At 51.6% G+C, this 22,977-nt stretch overlaps 2 protein-coding genes across 2 annotated transcripts; one reads left to right on the top strand and one right to left on the bottom strand.

Moving 5' to 3' along the window:
- The first annotated feature begins 5,040 nt into the window (after positions 1-5,040).
- On the top strand, positions 5,041-14,414 carry LOC100905820 (homeobox protein OTX2-like). The gene is made up of 6 exons (XM_018639001.1): positions 5,041-5,146; positions 7,663-7,758; positions 13,190-13,410; positions 13,526-13,679; positions 13,790-14,008; positions 14,194-14,414. The coding sequence occupies exons 1-6, from the start codon at positions 5,041-5,043 to the stop codon at positions 14,412-14,414; spliced, it is 1,017 nt and encodes a 338-aa protein (XP_018494517.1).
- A 3,635-nt stretch (positions 14,415-18,049) lies between these two features.
- LOC100905968 (histone deacetylase complex subunit SAP130) lies at positions 18,050-21,392 on the bottom strand. Its single transcript, XM_029111099.1, has 4 exons — positions 20,217-21,392; positions 18,644-20,038; positions 18,332-18,502; positions 18,050-18,199 (listed from the first exon to the last, which is right to left on the bottom strand). Exons 1-4 carry the CDS (start codon positions 21,390-21,392, stop codon positions 18,050-18,052), a joined length of 2,892 nt encoding a protein of 963 aa, XP_028966932.1.
- Between the last annotated feature and the right edge of the window lie 1,585 nt (positions 21,393-22,977).

A 22,977-nucleotide genomic window follows, 5' to 3' on the forward strand; every position in this document is an offset into this window, starting at 1 on the left:
GCGATGGCCAATGTCTGATACGGCGACCTATCTTCTCGATACATGTACATACATACATTGTATGTACAAGCATTCGAAAACAGACTCCATGTGATGGATCATTGCCTTCCATTCAGCAGCTAGATGGAGGCCGCTTCGACCCTGTCGCAAATATAGAATTCCGCCCTTTGAACGAGTCTGGAAGAAATCGAATGACCCCGAGTTTTTTTCGCGAGTGCTCGCCCGCACTGACCCATCTCAAAAAAAGCCCCCAACTTCTCCTCGTGACACACGTCGAATCGAAGACTCAACTTATGGCGAACAGTGGAATATTCATCGGGCCGACTCGGAACGTCCATTATGCTCGTACTATCGGAAGCGTGAGCACGCCCAACTCAATGAGAATTTTCGTGTGAGAGATTCTCTCGATTCACAAGAGAGCAGAATGATTGGGGGAAATTGGGCAGCTTGAGCTTCGCGATGAATCGCCGAAATAAAATGTCGGAAGAGGGATGTTTCCTTCCATCCTATCGAAAATTAGGCCGCCTCTATCGCTAGCTGCTGACACTAAGCGATGGCCCTGCCCGCGTCTCGGTGGTCTTGAGAAGCAATGATTGAATGCTGTCAGCAAATTTCTAATCCGATCGTGAGGCATCGATCTGAGTAGAAAGAGCTACGGCGTCAAAGTTCGACAATCCACGATTGTATGCGTTGCCTTGGGGAAATCCATGAGCTTTCCAGCTTGCATAATCTTGCATCGCCTTGAGCGTACATTTGAAGCACGAACTCCGCAAGCCGAGGTCTTTCCTCCTGGTACGGAGCCAAGGGCCAGTCTTCGGACCGGCTGGGACTCGTTTTCCCGAATGCCGTTGGAATTCGGGAATATCTCCCGTATGCAGGACTTGAGACATGAGGCAACTTTCAGACGAGTCTGTTAAAGTCGGCTTGCGGAGTAATCTGTGATTGAAAATGTTATTTGTGTTGGATCGAGCCAAGAGCATTAAGAGCTCGTCGAATTCTCTCGTACGATCGCGCAAACGAACTCTGACGTCGTGGGTATCGCCGGTGCGAACGGGTTCCGGAATGGAAAAAGGTTCGCAATTCAAGGCAAGGTCTGCATGTTTAGCCGGAGACCGGGAACTGCCTCGAACTCGAGGCACGCCATACGAGATGCGACGCTCCTTGCGCTGACATCCACGTTCACAAGGCGGCAAGCTCGGCGCGATTACAACTCGTTATAGTCGTCGGTAAGAGAGGTAGCAATTTCCGTGGATGCGAAGCGCTGCGAGTAGCCTAGCCGCGACGAGTGGTGCCGACCAGAAAAGACAGAGTCGATGCTCGGATTCGAGATCATCCTCCGTTGCGGCCATTTTCAAGCCATGTAAAAAAACACAGCTGGCGACGATGGGTCGAGGCCAGCTCCATGGTCGGACACACAGGGTGAAGTCGCCGATGTTTGGAGGCCGATGAATCGATGGTCGTGCTGAAAGCTGATCCGGCCTCGGCTACGCTCTGTGTGCAAGCAGCGCTCGAGCGCTATGGAAATATTCATCCTACAATCATGAAACAGATGTATTCGTGAGTTGTCGGATCGCCGTCCTGGAGCACACCGTATTGGAGACTGACGCAGACTTTCTTCGCGAGATTCGAACAAAGACAACTTTCGGCCTCTGTAATCAATAATCATGAGTTTCCGAAAGCCAATCCCTGAACTTGTGGGAGCTGCTCGGGGAAATTCTCCCCAGGAAAACACGCTCACGCCGAGGGATGCATCGAATGGGGAAGAGCGACGGTCGTCCACTAGCGCGGGAAAAGAAGGTCAATCATCACTCGATGACTACGTGATCTAAGGACATGCTCTTCTTCCGATTTTCAATTTCGAAGCATGGCCAAAAGTCGATGTCTTCAGTTTCCCGGGAAGTTCACTGTTTCCTCCAAGGAATTCCCCAAATTTTTCTTTGCGATTTCGCATTACAACACGCACTGACCGATCTGTAAGATCGAAATAGGAGAAGATTCTTGGAACGAAGGAAAGAACAAAAAATCTGAAGGAGAGGGCTCTCAAGAAAGACGCGTGCGCGCTTCCGAATTTTCACTTAAATGTTGCGGTCGGTCGTCGGTGGCGCGGATTAGCGGGTGTAGTGATAGACAAAGTTGCCCATTGGGTAACAGTGTTCTGCTGACTCAAACTCGTGCGAATCGGATAATGTTCCGCTGGAATAAGCCTGGATGTAAGGATGATTTTCTGCTTAGACGCGAAGATGGTGTGAGTCCGTTCCGGAAGCTCTCTAACGGATCCTCCGATGAGCGCGAGTTTCGATTTATTGAAAAAGGCGAAAAACCGTGGTGTCCTCCGTTCGCTCAAAGTTCGCTCGATGACTTTTGCAAACACGCTGGGCGGTCGATGGAAGACCAATAGGCCCTTTCGACGCCGCGAGGTCCTTGCTGATCCCTCCGAAGATACATGAACACTGCAGTTGATCTGTTTCCGCATACCCCGAATAGCGACGATCGGAATTCGATATTGCTCGGTCAACGATTCTCCCGATTGTCACATCTGAACCCCTGTGAACGATCCTGGAACCGTACACCGCGACTTCGGCGAGGTATCGAAGCCGTAGCTTATCGTTGGAAAGTTCATCGATCACGTCATGTCCTTTGTCCGCATTGGAATATTAACAATGAGATCTGAGAGCTGACCAGCCGCTGGTCCCGCCAAATCTTGGAATTTCGAATGCCCTCACAGTCCTTGAAGATGATTCGGGATCTCTGTAAGATGGCAGGAAATCGCCCGGAGTGAAATCCCGATCCCAGAGAAGCCGGTGGGAGAGCAGCGAATCGCTCCTTGTTTCGGTGGTTCTCATCTGACCAGAGTGCTGGGTTTGATCATGGGATCAGTTGAGCTTATGGGGTTCACGCGGAGAGTCACTGGTCGCGTGATGGTTGCTTGTTGGCGTTTCCGACCTCCGCAAGGAATGTATCCTTTACTCGAGCCTCCTTGTCGGCCTGGACCTGACAGTCAGAGTAACTCATAGGAAGTGACATGATTTCACACAATCAAGATGGATTTCTGTCGCGGGTTCGTCATCCTGTCCTACAGAAAATCCTAAAGGACGCTCTGTGGCAACCGCCGTCAACTCTACGAAAGTGTGCAAATACCGTGCCGTGATTTGAAGCGGGTTCAGTGCGATGGAGCGGCAGATAATCTTTTCAGTACTTTGCGGGCTAATTGAAGATAATCTACTCGGAACAAACGACCGCCATAAAGTCGAGAAACGCGAACCGCGTAAAACAGAGCGCATTACATCACCAAAAAGATGCTATCGATCTTCGAGACTCTTTTCCGAATGGCGATGAAGGCGATGCTTCTTCCCCGCTTCAGATGTGGCCGGGAAAAAACTGCTCGAAAAGTCACAACTCGTTAAAAGTTGTGTTCTTTGATCGGAGAGCGTAAGCTCCCATAGAAGGCTGCTGGGTTCTGGAGCTCGAATTAAGCCTCTTAGAATAGGCGGATTCAAACATGTGGAAGGAGATTATATGGGACGACCCCGCGGATCGTTCCCGTACTCTGTCCGGAAAGCTTACGCGCATCAGCCACATCGAGAGTTCCGAAAAACTTTCCCTTCACCTCTCGCTCCCTCGATAACGTCGCCTCGCGCGAAAGGTGTCGCCGGTTCCAATCGAAGTGGTCAGGCATTCGGCGAATCATGGGTAGTAAGCCCTTGACGAAGTCGAGGTTGTCGCCATCGAACCAGCGACTTCGACGAGTCTGTCCGACGTATTCCTTGACGCTCAAATAACTTCATGAGATCGTCCTCCCTCGGTCTCTCCGTGAGTCGGCGGCGTTCATGTGATTTCCATCGATGGTGATGCCGACTCCCGCGAATCCGAACATTCGCTTGAAAAAGCAGGGAGTTCAAGAAGATAGATAAGGGGAGAATCGATTCTAGGGAAAACCATCTCCTGAATGGGAGCGCAGTATCCATTTGATCTTGACCAAGGAGCTTATACTCCCCACGAAGACCCGGAACCAGCGCGGACCCGGATCAAATATCTTCCGCGGCCCATGTTTGGTATCGGCGATCTCGCTTGAGTTCCCTGTCCGGATTTACAGTGAGATTGAGGATAAAGCTCTTCCAGACCCAATGGGGGGGAAGAACCGAAAAGCTTTCCTGTCTGATTACCGAGAAGCAAGTATGTAGATCCCGATGAACGCTTCGTTAGGGCATCTGTGATGAAGTTCCTCATCCCGATCGCGGCTCCGATCACGAACGAAAGAAAAACAAGCCGTCGATTCTTTATTGTTTTTCTGGGGAAAAGCGACGGTACGACGATCTAGATTGACGTCTGGAATTTCTCTCATGGCGGTCGACATCTGAACAAGGCTGACATCAATCGTTATCGATTCGACGCATATCGTATCCGATGTTGCGTATTGTTCAGCAGCGGTTGCGTCTCGATGGAGGAGCGATTCGAAACCGTTGGCTGGATCCCACGCTGAGTCGACGCGGACAAAGGATACTGCGTCCCGGCGTCGAGAACCTCTGGTATCTCTCCTAGATTCTGGTCAGAGTCCGTCTGAGATTCTGGGATCCGAGGTGGAAGATGGGCGAAAAAAAATCACATTCGATCTATGTATTTCCAGGAAGGAGTCGGAAGCACCTCCTCGCCCAGCCATAAATATCCGTCGCCAACATCCCGAAGGGAGGAACTCTTCCGGAATCTCAGCCGTTCAATATTTGGTAGGGGCCGTGGCTGCATTGGGATTCGAGGTGCCTTTTGGAGCGGCGTCCCCTCGACGCGGGGGCCCCGATAAAGGACCCCCTGCCGTATCACCCGCCTCGTTTTCGTCATCGCCACATTCCTCTCGAGACGAGGGTTTCGAGCTCCCATCGAAATTACTACCGGGTGAAGCCCAGCACAGCTTCGCCTCGACCAACGAAGGGGGTGAGTACTAATTCAAGGCATAGGGAGGATATCTCGGAGAGAATGTCTTCCCCCGGGTTTCTGACGGCGCGTTACTCTCCAGGAAGCCGAGTCGGTTCCGCGAATCCAGACGCTATGGCGTACCATGTTAAAAATCCGGCGGCCACAGCGGCCGCTTACAACGGCATTGGGTTGACCAGTTCTGTCGATTTACTCCACCCTTCACCAGTCGGATACCCACGTAAGTGTCGACCGAAAGTGTCGTTGTAATTTATGCATGGGTGACTTCAAATCCCTTGTCATTCGCTTGCGGAGGTCCTAGTCCGATGGGCGGTTCCACCGCACCTATGTTGAGCTCGGAATTTTATGCCTCGAAATGCCTGAAGCTGTCCGGTATCTCTCGTCGACTTTCTGCCCGATTCCTTGCTCCCGCATTCTCCTTCTTCATCGGTATGGCGATAGGCCCGTCATGGACGATTCTTTCGGGGTTCGGAAGATTTGAGTTTATTCGAGGCTCCTCGAACGGGGCCGAGAAGGTTGCCCAAGTTGACAAAACCGAATTCCTGTGGCCCTCTCCTGGTGCTTTTCATTTTATCTGCTGCCGAAGGTTCCGTGGCAAAAATCGCGAGCTCGCGCTGGATACCCCGTAACGTCGACACGATTTCGGGTACTAAAACTTCACGAAGACGCGGTCCGATCAAAAGCTAGACGTCCGCTGGTTTCGTACAAGGTTTCGGAAGATGCAAGCTTCGACTTTTCGGGCGATATCCCGCTCACGAAAAGTGGACCGAATGACAGCGCAATGAAGGGATCAGACAATGCAGCTTGGAATGGTGGCTTGGGGCCGGAGGATAATTTTCCGGAATGGAAATTGTGTAAGGGGGCGATTCCGGAATCGTTGTTGAGACAAGCCCGTTTGCCGAGAAGCGTACGAGGGGGGCAGAAAGTAGAGGGAGGTAATTCACGCGACGACTCTTCCGGAGCCGAACAGGAATGGGAACGGTTCATATGCTCCTTATCGTTTGCTCCCTACCGAAGAGGCTGGTCCCGTTAGAGGACATCGTCTTCCACCGGTCATCGTTCATTGGCTACGTCTGTCTCAATTTATCATTGGATCGGAGAACGATGACGATGGAATGTTACGGCAGAAGAGTGTGAACAATTGATTCCGCGACACCTGTTAATTCGTATAGTGCGTGAAAATGATTCACGATGACCCGAGCAGACCTTCCACACCTCCGCGTGAGCAAGACGGCTTAACGCACAGACATACTTTCGGTTTTCATTAGGAGCCATCTCTCACATCCAGACCATCGATTTCTGGTCGATGCCCTTTTCGACCTCCCAGGTGATGAACAATTCGTTTCCCCTCTCCTATCCCACAAGAAAAAGAAAAGCGGGACAAGCGGCCAGTTCCTCGAAAATATTCATCGACGATACTCCACCCTAGAGGAGCTCCCTCAGAGTCTTGTTCGAGTCTTCCTGAATTTCCGAATCGTTTTCCTCAAACGTCGAAGCTATCGAGAGGAATGTCCCTGAACGCAATAATCCGAACACGTATCGGCCTGAGCAAGGTGGTACATGATTCTCAATTTCGGACGACTGTTCGCGACTTCTCTGGAAGCCGATGGAGACGATTCGCGCGTGCTTCGCCAACAGCTGATATAAAGGGTAGAAGAATGCCGAAAACTGCGGAAGAACATCCCGCATTACTCCAAGAACAAAACTCCTCTGATTAACCGAAGCAGAGTCACCAGACGAACAGCTCAATCTCGGAAACTAGACTTCGGAGTGTGATATCAATCAGTTGAATGATGCTCGGAGAAATTTCGTCTCAAAATTTCACCAGAGATCGAGAGATGATTGAAACTTCTTCCGCTCCTGTGTACTTCGGTTCGTCGACGTTGAACGGATGTAAATCAATATTCATAATGTTGCCCAGCTGAACCTCGCTCAATGAATTCGCGGCTTCCACTAGCGAGAAAACGCCCTGGTGTCTGAGCGCTTACTTCGTTCGGCACAGACGCCAATTGTCTCCAGCTTCTTCGGTCTGAGACGCGCTTATCCGGTGGCGGGCTTCCGCAACGAGCCGTTGTTCGCATCGCGGTTTGACCTTTGCTGCACCGCGATGGCGCGTTTCAACGACGCCGTTAATTCGTCGTACTTCAATTAATCAGCCGATCGAGGGGGCGTCAGCGAAATACGTAGAATGTCGGCGACAACACCCTCCGAAGCTTGTTCCCGAAAACATTCCAAAGAGCTCTTCCGGATTCGGTCCGTATTCGGCTCCATTCAAATTATCGCCGCATTTACCGACTCGAGAGGATTGAGAATAGTGAGGATGAGGTTTCGCTGAAGAAAACCGATAAAGAATCTTCAGGGACTCCGTCGATGATTGAGGTGCGAGACCGCGTCTCTCCCATCAGCGTGAGGGAGCAGAATATAGGCGGTCGAGGGAATCTTGGAATCTTGGAGTGACAAGCGGAACAGAAGAGGCTCATCGAGCTCCGTCATTCCAAGCCCCGTGCTCGAGATGGGGAGACTTGTCAAGAAGTCGACGACTCGTTCCTTTATCATTGCGACAGAGTCCCGGCGATTAGGAGTCTCTCTGAATTCTGTCCGCCTATACACTAAGGGTCGAGTTCCCATCGACGGCATCCTGACCGACGCCTCAGGCTCCGGGGTCTGAACTTGGAGCTAATCCATACGGCTCGAATCATTGCTCTTGGTAGGCTAACGGGTGCATTTCTTTTTCAGCTCACGCTCCAATCCGATTGGACAAGTACCGAGCTGACGACTGGGACTCTCAAATGCTTGAAGACTCGTGGTACTCGACCGCGAATTGTCACCCCGGTGAGTTAAGAGACTCTACGCTAGCTCAACGGGATCATTGATTCTGTGAGCGACTCCCTTGTACTGTCAGGAACTCACTAGAACTCGACACCGCGCGGCGAAGAGTGTTTTTTGAAATCCAATCGAGCGAGTGCAGAGTTCTCGTCCGTCTTTCGTTGCGGCAACGTTCCCACAAAGGAGCGAATGCCGCTGAATACTGAAGGGAAACTCGATGCAGGGTATTGCCCAGACCATGAGGACGATTGAACTCAAATGAGTAGATCTCAGACGAAGATTGCCGGCTCCCTATCTCATTCAGATTTCGTCGCTGGCCGCTGTCGAAACGACCGCCGAGCGACCGAAGAGTGGTTCCGCAGGAAACAACCCGAAGGAGTAGCGTCAGCGTCATCCAACGACGGTGGTGGCGGCGGCGGCGTCGTTCGAACCGACTGGCTGTATACAATTCCTATGCTCCGTGAGCGTTCGTGGCCGATGGAAAGTTTCATTGGCATTTTGCGGCTTATCGGGTTTTCGAATCAACGCGAATAAAAATTTTATGAGAAGGAGCCGGCGGCTGCGGGTAGGCAAGGCAACCAAAATTTCACTTCCAACATTCGTGTCCCCGTCCAAAATCGAGCAGAAAATAACGTCTTTTATCTCGTCTCAAACTTCCCGCTTCCCCGTGACTCTTCCTCATCCACAGGTTTTCGCGAATTGGAAATTTTCGACTTTCCGTGGAGTTCATGGGAACGTACGATTCGTGGCTGTTCCATTGTACTGTTGTCGCCGTTTTTCGTTCCTAATCGGATATCGGAATGCTTTTCATTTGGATTATTGGAACAGTGCTCCGACAAAGTTTAAATGGCGAGGTGATATTTTCCCCGGACTTCGGGTGTCCGCCGTCGCGGTCAGAAGCGGATTTCGTCACCGAAAAAGACATTGGATTGATTTGTTCCTAAAGCAACTAAGAGTATTTCCTTACTGTTAGCTCTGAACGAAGGTTTAGTTTGTCGCAAACCCATCAACAACAACAGCGCCCCTGGTGGCCGACGCACGAATAACCCCCCGTCGGTCGCGGTCCCATGCTTCTTTCTTTCTTACGTTCTCCACTGAGTTACGTCGGTCGCCTCGATGCCGACATTGGATATCGGCAAGCAGCATCACGAACATCCGATGCCGCGGCAACAGCGTTCGAATCATGAAGAAAAGACACCGGTCGCCACAACTGTTTTAGCGGGCCGAGTTCCAGTCATTTTTCAAGAGTCCGTACGGCAGAAACCAGAGATCGTTGACGAGGATGGGTACATGGAATTCCAACTCGTGTACAACAGAAGGACCAGAGGATGACCATAAGCACTGGAACCCCAAGCGGCCACTGACAGAAAGGAAAATCTAATGAGCTCGGATGACGCGCGTCCGATGAGCTTATCTTCTGACGCCCAAATATCCAGATAACTCAAATCGAAAACACCGCGGAGACATTGCCGTCTTCCGATGATGAACGAAGCTTTCGCTCGGGGATTCCGATGTATACGCAATCGCTCCACCAGTCCGGCAAATCGTATACATGCATGCTCGTCCAGTCTTCTGGAGTGCTTTGGGATTATTTGAGGTTGCGATTGCCACGCTCGCCTTTCAAGAACAGAGTACTGACGGGTCCGGCGAAAATGATCGCGGAGCTGTTACTGGTCCCGACAACATCTTCTCTCAACCACGCGTTCCAACAAACGGTGTTGAAGCTTATCTTACCGCGCGTCTTATATAAATAGAAGAGAGCCGTTTTCCCCGAGTCGAAAATAGCATACGACCACCCTCGTAGAGAGAGAGCCGACCGGCGACGCAGAGTCAACAAATCGGGCGAAGGAACGCGGCAACGAATGCAGAATCCACATTGAATCGGGCTCAAAGACTTCTGGCTCAACTCGCTCACCCTCTAAGACTGAGGAATAATCAGACGCGGACATCGAGACTCCGAGGTGAAAATCGGAGCTCGAGCTCAGTGTCGGAAGAGAGCCGAGCTATCCCTCGCGGAAAGACGAGTTCCGCCTTCTTCGCCTCCGGAAGAAAAGTGAGAGCCTGCGGAAGGGCCCCAAACCTGTCTTGCGGTGTCATCGGGGATAGGAGCGAGCTGCTCGAGTGACGGACACCGGCGATCGCGAAGAGCCGGAAAAAATATTTTTTTTTTTTCAAAAATGCGGAAAAAACTGATACATCTTATCGCTTCTCCTTCGGTGGAAGCTCACTGAGCAGTAGAATCGCTGAAGCATCGACGCGGGGGAATCGTCCCCGGTCGATATCTTGCCAAATCGATCTGGCTGACATAAGAGTTATCGTTTAAGACGATGTAGACTGAGCAACCACTGCCGCAACAACATCATGATACAGCGTTTTCGACAAACTGAAAGACATCCACCGCAGGACTACTGTTGGACATCCGAGAAGACGCCAGAAGGTCTGCGATCGGAACGTCTCGCAGTGACAGAGAGAGAAAAACTGTATCACGTTCTGCTCGCTCGGCAACCGCGCGCGCGCACACACACACACACGGTTTCGGCGAATGACAAATTTCGCCGGCAAATGCCAAAGGCAACCGCAAGATCGCGGTGGTCGATGAAGTACAAGACGTCACGTCGAGTCGCCGTCTGTCTAACAGTACGAACGACGTCGACGGCTGCAGGGGGCGAAATTCAAAACGGCATCGGGAATCCATGATTTGCACTCGATGATATCTATCGCGCCCGTCAACTTCCTCCACGCGCTCACGGAATCTCGATGCGCGCTCCTCGTTCGGCTTCGTGGAGATGCCACGATATTATGATTTCGAATTCGTCGATCGAATGATTTTGCGAAAACTTCCGGACAGGGGTATTTGAGCAGCACTTCTTTTCCGTCAGACGATTTCGCCAAGGCGCTCAAACGGTGAGCTTCAAAGTTCTGGGGTTGTTGACCGGACTAATTCGGGGAGAAAGAGGAGCTAGAAGCTTATCAGTACCTTATCTAGATAGTTCATTGGATATACAGTGAACATCCGACTCGTATCGCTCCTATCGCTATCTCTGGGCAATATCATTGTGTCTGCAAGAACCGATAGGAGCTCGCTATTATAGTCAGCTAATAGCTGTCAATGCGCCAAGTTCGAGCTGATTTCGCGGGAAATGCGCACGTCTGTACGGCGGCCGCCGGCGATGTCGCTCGAAAACGAGCACCGACTTCAACCCGTGATTTTCAATAATTGTCTTGAAAATTCTAAGACCTCCAATGATCCTCCTTCGGGCGAATCCTACCCGAGCTGGCACTATCCTCATGCGAGGGCTTTCTCGCCACAGAGGTTGACTCCTGGTAATTTTCCGCAAATAGTCCGTCCCGCAATGAGAGGGTTCAGAAATCAATTGCAAACCTCGCAGCGTCATGCGAGCCCACGGCACGTCGAATTCATTCGATGACGAGTGCACCCCTGGCTGGTCCGCCGGAAGTTTTTCCGATAAGTCTTTCGGGTCAAGCCTACGACGAAATCAATCCTGCGATGGGCTCTGTGTTACAGAAGTCCGGTTCGTCAGCCCTATTGTCCTAGCGTTCGGCGTATTCTCTACCGGGATATCGTCTTCGTGAATTGGACGGCGCGGCGAGGAGTCTGAAGAAATGGCTTTTCAAAGGGACTGCGATGCTGCTTGGTCAACGTGTCATGCTTGGCTCCGCGTCGGCTTTGTGCCTCGAACAGCGCGAGCAACCCGTCTTGAAGATAAACAAAATCTCTGAGACAAAACGAGCCGGCGAGCCAGACGACAAACGGAATTTCGGACAAATCGTGGCCTTCGAAATAAACGCCGCCCACGGCCGCGAAGGAGGAGCGATAGTCAACGAACGACGCCACAGCCCCAACGGCAGCATCTCCAGTTGTAGCTACCGATGCCTGAAGCCTTTTTGCCGGGGTCGAGCTTTTTTGCGTGCGGGAAATCATCGATCCAAACGGGAGCGCACAGGCTGCGTCATCGGGTCCAGCCACTGTCCGTTATTGTCGAATCCTTGCAGGCCGTATCTCCGATATCAAGTCACAGAAAGGAATTAGAATATTATTTGTGTTCCCTGACTCGGAATCATTGTCGGGTCACGGGCCGAGATACACACTATTCGAAGTTCCGACAAAGCTCGAAACCTTTTATTGAACGTGACATGGAGCGACTTCCAAATGGCTGATGGCCTTCAGCTTCAGAGCTTGCCTGGCTGCATTGAAAGCTGGTTAGGACACAACTGCTACCAAAGTTGCAAACAACCAACCATGAAGCAAGCCAGAGAAAAGTACCGGGTGGCGGATAGAGAGAAAAGGAAGTAGAGACGAATACTCAACGGTCCCTGCACCAAACAGTGGGTAGTCGAGACAGCAACGCGCACCCGGCCCCGAGCTTTCATTCGAGCGTTCACGAATGCAAATGTTCACAAGTTCCTCGAACGAGAAGACCTTTCGCGCTCCGCCATGGAGTACCAGATAATCCACGTCGGGATCGGGAAATAGCTTTATCGGAGAGATGCTTTGGATTTTCCATCCAAGTCACCCGGAATCCTCTCAGATATTCGCACTCGAGACGTGAGCAAGTTTGAGAAGTGCCGAGTGTATTACCCAGGCTGAGATCGATTCCATTCGATCCGGGGTCCCGGACGGCTGTTGCGATCGTTCTCTCGGAATAAAGCGAATCGCGAATCTCGCCCTCAGTCTCGGGAAAAAAATATCGTAAAGAGCGAAAACTCCAACATCCGCCCGAAACTGGAGTCTCGCGCTCATGGAGCGATTTGGGAAATAAAGTTAATTGGAGTTGACGATCTAATATCCGAAAATTGGATTAACGATGGCCGTTGAGGGAGCATCGAAACAGATTCGAGCGAAAGTCGCAACTACTCCGTCACGGCTTTCGTTGAACGATCTGCCAGTGTAGCGAGGATCAGCTGTTTGTGCAAATCCGGATTATCTCCTATGAGGTTCCAAGCCACCTCCTGGCGTCTGCCGAAAAAAAAAGATAGGCTCCCATTCTTCGACTAAAAGCGAACGAACACAGAAAAACTAGGAACAACTCCAACTATTTTGAAAACACTCGTCGCAGCGCCTGCTGGCCGTCCGAGAGGCTGGCTTCACAAGCCATAAATGTGGACACCAGTCTGCGGGCTGGTCGTGAATAGTTTGCTGCAGCGCGCGAGCTGTGCCCTCCGAGATCGCGAGAGCATTCTATCGCATAATCCTTCACACATTCAGGAAGAAGAATGTTCGCGGCTCCTGACGGAAACTCGATTCACTCCAGCAGCCTAGAGACGAGGCGGCGACCGATTGCTCTTCCACCACGATTGATAACGCCCAACATATCAGATTTATAGTCCTCGAAATAATCTTCGGACATGCTAGGCTCCCGAAGTTCGCGGACACGTTTCACTGATCATCTCGCTGAATTCGCCGCGTTCCTTTCAGGTGGAGGTCCTGCGCCTCGTAAGCAACGTCGTGAACGAACAACATTTACTCGTGCCCAACTGGACGTTCTCGAATCGCTGTTTTCAAAGACGAGGTATCCTGACATCTTCATGCGTGAAGAGGTTGCGCTCAAAATCAATCTCCCTGAAAGCCGAGTCCAAGTCTGGTTCAAGAATCGTCGAGCCAAATGCAGACAACAGAGGCAGCAGACCCAATCTCAGGTAGGATCAAACGGTCAGCGAACTATCACGCGAGTTCGACAACTTCCAATCGGAATTCCCACTGCGAGCAATCATCCGCTATCATGAGATTCCATTTCTTTGATCTTCATTTCAGGCTCAGTCAGCCGGAAGTAATGGCACTTCTGGAAAATCGGTCCGTGTAAAAAAATCTAAATCCCCTCCACCGTCGGCCACGGCCCTCTCCATGAGTCCCGCTAGAGGTGCTTCGCCGTACAAACCTCCCGCTCTCGCAATGACGCCCCCGATCGGTAAGTCGCGAAATGAAGTCCCGCGTTCACGACAGGGTTTCAAGACCATCCTATGTCCGATTTGTCAGTTCGTTCGCCAACTCAACATGGATCTCCTGTTTCCTCGATAGGACCCATCACAGCTTTGAGCAATGCAGCTTCCATGGCAAATGGGATTTCGATTTGGTCGCCTGCATCGTGTGATTTTGGAAACGCTCCACCTGTTCAACGAAGTCCAATGAGTCCGCCCATGGGTGTCGGGGTTCCGATGAGTGCGACTCATTACGCTCTTCCTCAAAACAGCAATACTCCGCCTGCCCCCGGCTATCCACCCTCAGCTTACACTGCGGGTGAGCAATTTGATAGCGCTTTCGAAATGCGCCCCAGAAATATGAATGACGATACGAGGCGGGCTTGGGACCTGGGGAGTGATTCCGTCGAGAGTCTTCTCCCTTAATGCTGCTTGGATCAATCAGGTGCTTTTCGAGGACGATGACTCTCGGAGATCTAATTGGGATCTTTCGGCCCTTCGCAGGTTCTTACTACTCTAACTGCATAAACTTGGACTATCTAGCGCCTTCGTCAGCCTCTCCGCGGAGCACAGATTCTCCCTACAACAAATCAAGCAATTTCTCCCCGGCGCCTCCTACATCGACGCCATATCAACTTTCTCAACAGAATTTCGCTACACTGCAAAGCTACCCGTCCTCGACGCCTCCTACGTCCGGTTCGAACTACTACTCGAACATCTCCTAATCATCATTGTCGAAGATGTGCTGCTCTATGAGTTCCATCTACACCTAGTCCGTCAACTGCGCATCATTCAACCAGGTCCCAATCCGTGGCGCGCAGGACACACGTCACGCAATCTCCGGTGTTCCAGATCACCGGCTCGAAGACCAATACTGCGCACAATCGAGTCAAGATGGAGCTCCGACACCGACCGTAGACACAATCAACAATTGGATTCTCGATTCGGGCTATCGATAGCGAGGTTCCATCCACTCTTCGGAGCGAGCAACACTCGTATAGACTTCAGAATTTCGTGCAAGCTGCAGATGAGCAGCCGCGCGTTGCCAGAAAGAAACCTTATTCTAGATGATCGAGTGTTATGATAATATATGTATACTTACCCGCGAAATAAGACAGAGGGAACGTGTGACAGCACCTCACCCGCATAGTCGTGCTGATAACGGGTCAGAGAAAGCCGATGTTCCCTCAAGTTCCGAAACTCATTCATGTCTCACTCACGCGGGATCATTCGCCCAAAGCCATCGAGAGCTCTGGCTGATCGAGGCATCCGGGGGTCCAGACTTCATAGTAGACGGGAGAAAGACGCCTCGCCATTGACTGGAATCGAAATTGAAAAATATAGGAATAAACAAGTAACTCATGAATCTTGTGATAAGTTGATCATCGAGCGTCAGGAGGAGGGAGTCTGATGACTTCAACTTTCGTACTCATGCTGTTTGAATCGACGAAACCTAGGCAGAAGACCGCTGTTAAGTCCGAGTCCCTCTAATCTCGTGATTCGCCGTGAGGAAGTCACCTGTCCGGAATCGAGAAGGTGTTCGCTCCGTGTGTTCAGCCGGCCGGCGCGCGTGAGACTTCGACCCAATTGATGTTCTATTGAGGGGCTCGAGATTCTTCCTGCTCCCCTGCTAGCGTATGGTCTCGTAGAGCAATGGGACGAGATGGACGATTCCGGCGCGGAGCTGCAGAAAAACCCAATCGTATCTAGGTAAACACTCCGACGATTGCATCGTAGCGAACGGAGGCGATATCCGTGTAAAGTGTAGGGTTGGCAGAATTCAGCGGGGGATCTCGAAGCGAAAATGATATCGAAGCTTCCAGAAGAGCGACGACCAGCTCGATTCTCGGAATCTCAGATTCGCCGGAGAGAATCGCAATGCGTCGAGCGAGACACGGTTTTCGAGTGGAATCGCGACCATATTGGGTACATGATCAGCGAATAATTCCACGAACGAATCTGTCGCGAGTCGAATCTCCACTCTCGGAAAGCCGGTTCGAAAGAAGGCATTCGCTACCGAGGTATGATAATCCAAGATCTATTAAGATATCGAGAATCAGTACTATGAATTCGCGCGAGCTTCGGGTCCGATCGCAGAATGAGGCTCCGCAGGTTTCATAACAATCTCAGAATGAGTCCTAGGATTGTAATTGCGCGTTTGCTCCGAATAACTTCTTATAGAGCATCTTTAAAGCAACGCACACACACCTACCCTCATCTATCTACAAATCTAGAATCGAATACAAAACCTTAGAGCAGAGCAGCGACTTCGAATTATCACCTTGAGTGTATTGTACGTAAGTTTATCGAGTCATCGGTTTACTGCTTTGAACAGTGATGATTTTCTGACTCCAGAGTCACCCGATTCGGTGTGTCTTTTAAGTTCCCAAAACCTGATTAGGACATGAGTGATTGCGTAAGGAGCTGTTCCTCCTTTCGTTCGGCAGTCGCTGACAAACTAGCTCAGCGAGCACAGAGACTCCAGCTGAAGAGTTCTGGAAGCCGAGCCATTCGACGGATGAAAAGCTGTGTTGAGTATCGTGTGAATTGTTCGACTATACAAAGCTATGACTTGAATAAAGGCGCGTGAACCCAAGTGTTTTCTTTCATTCTATTCCACACCCATGCGAGAATCATCCTTGAGGAAATATATCAATCTCGAAATGGCATGAGACTCCTCCAGATGGGCTGTATAGTTTGGCGAAAAGCTCATACATGCCAGCAGAGGATCCGAGAATCATGGCGCCTGATGGAAGGACCAGGGGGGAAGTGTTTCGTGAGCCGACCATGCTCTTCTCGGGACAGTGCGCCGGAACGCGTTCGCGACACAAGGAGTCGGGCTCGGTCGTAACGTGGATAACCATTTCTGAAGCGGCAATTTCTCAATCGCCGGAGCCCTTGTGCCCCACCGCGACGCGCACACAGGAGAAAAACTTAGGATTGTGGCTTTTTCTCGCCCGTTCACAACCGTCCTGGCTCATATGTATCATTCTTGCTTTTCAACAGTGAACTGTGCTCACTCCGTGAAATCGACCCCCGACGGAGGGCACGGCGTATCAAACTTCCATAGCAAAATTTTTATTGATTCGCATCCTCCCCTCGCTCGAGGACCCTCATATTACAATATTACATGACCACGCCGATCATATCTGTTGTAGCTACCAGCAATCCGACCGATAATGCTGATCACATTAAAGATATAATAATGTTCTCTGAAATTATTTGCTTGGAGATTTTTTACTACATTCGCAAAAGTTCCTCTATACTCTTCAGATGTCACAATGAACACCAGCTCATGGATATTTCTTCGTGGACGATCCAGATATATTTATATAATATATTCATCGATACACCTCAGTCGAGTCGCACAACAAGATCTGGTCGCTGTCCGAGTGAAAACGATTCTTTGCCGAGAACTTAGATTAGCTTCCATAGAGAAAGGACATATATATATAGTGTGAGAACAAATAGGGAGCGACGGCAAAGTCAAACAACTCGCGGGGGTTATCCGCTATACCAATTTGTGAGTTCGTGATTACTAATCACAAGTGGGTGGCTCCTCCGGAAGCACTCTGCTAAATTAATTTCCGCCATGAACACATACTCGCTCCGATCATCGCTCGCAACCTTGGAAACAAACTCAAAGCTTAGATATCAGAACAGAGAGAAGGAGCGACAAAATGAATCCTGAGGTCACCAGATGACTTCACGTTTCGTCCACTGATTCCGACACGGGAAGGGAAGGCTGTCGAGCGCTTCTCGGAGCCCGTGAGGTATCAATCAAAAATACTTAAAAACAGCTCGAATGACTCCCCGTCTTCACCTCCTCATATATAGCGCTGCTCTCCAAGAGCAGAAAATGTCGCGGGGGCGTCGTATGTCTTCTGATACGCACGCCCTCGGATGCTGATCTAGCCCACTTACTTAATCTTGCTGCGGGCTCCAACACTATACAAATTCTATACAAGAGAGCTGTCCCGCCTCGCCGCAAGGGATTGCAACGAGCATCATTGATCCGTCACAGAAGTTCATTGTGCTACGGAATTGCTGGTGGTAGAGATCACAAGGGTCAGAAAGGCTGGTTCTGAGAGGGTTTCCGGCGAACTGCCGTTCACACACACAAAAAAACTACATCCCATTCGCCCGCTGCTCAACACAGGGCATCTTGCATAGACAGTGGGTTTTCATTTACGTCTCCCTCCTCAGCGGCTTCCCCGCCGGAGGAAACGGTTCCATTCGTTTCGATGAGCCGTTCGCTCGATCATGACGGAAAATGAATCAGTTTGATGTTTTGAGTTGGATGCAGGTGTTGACATCTCCTGAACGTCTACAAAGTGTGCAACTTCCTTTGGTGTGTCTCTCACAGCTTTTCCCTCTTTTTCAGCGGACGTTTACTGACGTGCTTGCCGATGACGTCCAGCACTCTACCTTTGTGTTCGAGCACCTTGCTCAACTGCTTCTTAACTTCGATCATTTGGTCTTGCATAATCTTGCTCCGCTGCAAATTCCCCTGGAATTGGACGAACGCCGTTTACTCCTCTCGATAGGTTTCGGCTATGGCGGAGTCATACAGAAAAGCCATCCTGCTCATTTTGCTCTCATAGATTCATCTAGGCTGTTCGAGAATGATATGACGTCTCACCTTTATCAAGTCGGCGATCTTATTGAGCATCTTCTCCTCGTCAGGTCCGAACGTGGACCTTTCCGTGGCTTTGCTCGACGCTTCGAAATCTTCGAGCATTTTTTTAAAGCGGTGAACAGCGTCCGACTCTATTGTTTCGACTTCTTCGACTTGTCCTTTGATGTGGAAGAGCTGTAATTTGAGAATCGTGAGTCCAATGAAATGCAATGAATGACATGGACTCGTGTCGGAACATGGTTCCCACCACATCCTCGCTTCGCCTACCCAGAGCAATGAATGGGTACGGTGGGTAAGTTAAGAAATCGGACAAACCTTCCAACCGTGGGCTCTCTGCGCAGCGCTCTTCTGATTCGCTAATTCATTGACGGAGGGCTTCCGATCATCCCTGCAACGAACGTCCGAATGCCGCAGGAAATGATTGAGACGTGCCTTCCATCCATGCTGCTGTCCTCCGAAAAGTTGTGGTCGCTGATTGATAGCTGCGTTATCGTCCTTCCCGTTTTCCTCCCGTCGCACCGAACGCGCCTCCCCTTCGATCTCGCTCGACTGGAGTAACTGTTTTCGCGGTTTTTTCCGCGGACTGACTTGTCCGTTCTGAGCCCCGTGATGGTTGTCGTTGCTAGAAGCTGAGTTACCGGGCGTGGAATTACTGGCATCTTCCGCGTTGACTTCTTGTTTTATGCTGAACAGGACTTGGTCATCCTTGGAATCCTTTCTGGGGGGCGCACTGGACGCGACGAGCGCGTTGAAATGATCGGCAGTACTTGCGGGTCTCTTCCTCAAAATCGACGGTCTACTCGGGCTGCCTTGCGTGGCTTGTTGATTCGTCGGAAGTATCGTCGCTACTTGATTTGCCGACGCCGATGTCGACGACGGAATTCCGGTAACCGTGATGGGCAACGAGAGGGTTCCCGACGCGGCGTTCGACAGAGATGCCCCTCCAACCGCGGTCCCGCTCGCCGCTCCCGTCCCCGAGAGAGCTTGCGTGATGACTTTTTCCGTCAAATTCGCCAGTTTCGTCGAATGTGGCTCGGCGATGACCGTCGTTGTCACGCGGTCGACAACTGGAGTTGGAACCGCCGATACCGTGATGGAAGGCGGAGGGGGTGTTGCCAATTTCGTTATGGTCGTCTCGCTGCTTATCCGCTGGAGACCGGCCGCAATATCGGGGTTAAAAGTGGTCTGTGCTGAATTGAGCTCCGTTGAGTTCGTATGGTTGTTCGCTTTGGTGGCAGTGACCGAGATGACGTTATTACTCGATGTGCCGGGATGGACTTTCGCATCGACGGTGACCATCAGAGAACGCTGCGAACTGAACGGACTGTTCGTCCGGACGCCGGGTATCGCTGTGGTCAAATGCACGGGAGTCGACGCTCCGCCTTGGCCACCGAAGTACGCCGACGCGGGGAACGTCTCGTAACGGAGGAACGTCCCCGGTTGCATGTACTGGGTCGTACCACTCCCTCTACTGGCATCGCCGGTAAGCACAACGGTTCCAGGACTCGTCCCCTGAACGTTCTGTCCCACGCTTATGACTGGGAGTTGCAGCCTCGGACCCGCGGCGGTCATGAAACCGATTGGCTGCGGTTGAGCCTCGATTTCCGACCCCGTCACGGTGAGAGGTTGCTGGAAAACTTTTGCCATTGGGATTGTGAGATTGTTCGCGTTGGGCGTCGTCGTGACTTGCGTCGTGGAGACATTCCGTACCTGTGGACCGAAGTGGATATCCAGATTAGACCCCGGACGTCCGAACTGAATGAATCGAGAAACACTATAAGCTCCAACTCGGAAACCTTTAGGAGAGGAATGGTGGGAAACAGGAAGAAAGTGATTTAGGGGAAGATTGAGGGACGGGGCGGAGGAAATTGTCAACACTCACGCTAACTGGTCGCTGGGACGTGATGACCACGTTGCTCACATTGGCCTTGTTCGAAACAAAAACAGGACTCGCCACTTTACTGAACTGGTTCGAGTTGGTCACCGTCACCTTGCTCGTTATTGTCACTGCCTGTGAGGTGGGAGCGTTCGATACTGGCTGAACGACAGCTTGTGGTTGGGACGTAGTGATCGGGGTGAAAGTTGTGGTGCCCTTGTTAAACTGTGCTGGAGCACCGGCTCCTGTGGTTTTGTAGAACGCCGTCGTCGAGCCTGTTTTTTCGCCCGTCGACACAATCGGCTGGAAAATCGCCGGTGTGTAAACCGTTTGTTTCGGTCCCGTCGAAACCGTAGAACGGACTCCAGGCTCTATCGTTATGCTCGGCGGGATGCCCAAATGCAACTGCCCGGCCGACTGTTGGGTTTTCGAAAGCTCAACCATGGTCACCGGGGCGTACGCTCGCGCCGGAGTAAGGGCGGCCGCAGAGGCTCTCGCGCCGACGGGTATGTGACTCGATGCCAGAACGACATTCTGTCCGGTCGTCTGACGGATGATCGGTGTGGCCACCGCAGTTTTGGGACCTGCTGTGATGCTTGCGACCGTTGCAGGACCTCTCGGCACATGGGTCGTGAACTGATTCGAAGCTCGTATCAAAGACGCCGCCGGAGTCGTCGGTCTCTGCTTGTTCTGCTGGGATTGAGCCACCGGCTGTACGGTCGTCTGTTGCACAGGGACGACTGGAGATCTGACGTGCGGGACGACCGTCGGAGCTTTCACTCCTTGGGGCGTTATGGTGGGTGTTGCAATGATCTTCTGTACATTCGTGCCTATGACCGGTGCCGGCTGCAGAGGACGAATCGACGGTCGTAGCGTGGTGCCCTTCGCGGCGGCTACCGAAGGTACGATAAGATGAGATGCCGGAGATGGTGCCGGAGTGAAGATGCTCTGTCCAGCAGTCGCCGTTGCTGAAATCACGGACGTCGATGGCTGAACTCTCGGAAGGGCCAGATGAGTCGTCTGAGCCGTTACGGTAACCGAAGTTGCGGCGGCAGTGACGGCGACGGTGTTATCTTGGAGGGCTGTCGGCTTCACGACGACACGGGCAAGATCAATAGGAGTTGTTGCTGTCGCAGTGACCCGCCCCGTCGGAAGATCCGGAGGTTTCGTTTCACCGGACGATGACATCGCGTGGCGGAATGATGATGCTCCTCAGGATACGCTCGTGTCAATAGAAGTTCTCTGCAAGGAAAATAATGAACATTTTAAAGAAAAAGCGGTTGTGCTGAACAGGGGACTTCTTGAGATCAATTCATTTCTAAGAACTTCGGCTGCTTCGGAGCGATCGTATGGGCAACAGATACACCGGCCGACAGCAAGATTTCGGATGATTTTGTGGTGTTCGAGTAGGTCTTGTGATGTTCGAGCTCCCGAAAAGAATTTCACCCCACGCGCCCTCAAATCATTTACACATGAACCTCGAAGCCGCCGGCTTTGTCTTTGTACTGACACAGGGCTTGAGGTGTAATCAGGAAGTTACTCTTGATGTTCTCTCCGCAGGAACACTCCGATTGAATTTTAGGAGCATTTCTAGAAAAAGAGATATCTTTCCAGTGGTCCCTCCGACACGAGACGCTCAGTCACGCATCGCCCTCCTTCGGGGTTCAGTCAATTCCCCCAATAGGGTCCCCAATCCCGTTTCCGGAAGAGGGACAGCGAAATGTCTGCTCGGATTTCTACTGACATGTCACAAGAATAATTATAACATTCCATTCGCGGATTCTGACCACAGGGGCCTGGGCTGCTGTGACTTCCCGTGATTTCCCATCGTTGCGGGACGGAAGGCGGGCGCAGTCCTGGAACGAGTTCCAAGAGCGGATCCAGCGAGCGCCCGGGAGCGTCTTTCCCTATCCGCCTGCTACAACCTTCCCGCTTCTCCCCTCTCCCCGGCAACGTCGGAGTAGAACGGATGTCTCGAAAGCCCAAATCTCGAGGCATGAGCCAAAGATCGATCATTGGAACATTATACGTACGCGTGTGCGAATCGCTTGCCTCGCACTGCTGGCAGAAAAAGAGTTCAGCCCAGGCGATGCTCTTGCCCTATCTCTGGCGCCGCTCTCGCTGCTGCTGCCGAATATCATCAACAGCAACAGATATCGTCGGAGCGAGAGCCCTGCTGCCGACAAAACCGAGAGGGACCACTGGTAGCAATCGTTCGAACCTCACCACCGACCACTCACTCAGCATGTTAACTAGGTGTTTTGCACATGGGAGCAGACCGGAAACTCCGGCGCATCGTCTCGAAACTCGGACTAATCTCCATTTTCACCGAAAAGCGCCACTTCTCCCTCCTGTGCCGCCGCCACTGCTGACAACAACACAAGCAGGGAGGACAACGACGGGCGGCTACACGACGACGACGACGGCACACACAAACACCAACTCTCGCGCTCACTCACTGGGTCGCTCGTACGCACGGCATCATCATTTTGTCAATCAGCTGGGGAAGTTTGCAGTTCGCAACACGGAATCGGAATAATCACGGGGTGCGAAACCTGAGCAAACGAGCTTACAGCCTATCGGAGCGGCTCAGATCGCGTCGAAGAAGCGGGCACTGAGCGGATTTCGACCATAAAGCGACTCGGGGCCCGGGTTTCTCCTGTAGAACGGAACATCACCGTCGCCGCATCCGGGACGGGCTCCACCGACAAACAGAAACGTTCGCTGTTTCCCCGAATAGCTGCATAGAGTCGGGGGAGTCCCGAACGACTTC

The sequence above is a fragment of the Galendromus occidentalis genome, unplaced genomic scaffold (genome assembly GCF_000255335.2).
Source record: "Galendromus occidentalis unplaced genomic scaffold, Mocc_1.1 scf7180000077250, whole genome shotgun sequence".
NCBI lineage: Eukaryota > Metazoa > Arthropoda > Arachnida > Mesostigmata > Phytoseiidae > Galendromus > Galendromus occidentalis.

Bases quoted from the DNA above. Each gene is read 5' to 3' on its own strand.
- LOC100905968 (XM_029111099.1), bottom strand. From the start codon at position 21,392: ATGTCATCGTCCGGTGAAACGAAACCTCCGGATCTTCCGACGGGGCGG. The intron at 20,039-20,216 runs GTTAGCGTGAGT...TTCGGTCCACAG, and splicing joins TCATCACGTCCCAGCGACCA to GTACGGAATGTCTCCACGAC. The intron at 18,503-18,643 runs GTTTGTCCGATT...CTCAAATTACAG, and splicing joins AGAGAGCCCACGGTTGGAAG to CTCTTCCACATCAAAGGACA.
- LOC100905820 (XM_018639001.1), top strand. From the start codon at position 5,041: ATGGCGTACCATGTTAAAAATCCGGCGGCCACAGCGGCCGCTTACAAC. The intron at 7,759-13,189 runs GTGAGTTAAGAG...CGTTCCTTTCAG, and splicing joins GACCGCGAATTGTCACCCCG to GTGGAGGTCCTGCGCCTCGT. The intron at 13,411-13,525 runs GTAGGATCAAAC...TCTTCATTTCAG, and splicing joins GGCAGCAGACCCAATCTCAG to GCTCAGTCAGCCGGAAGTAA.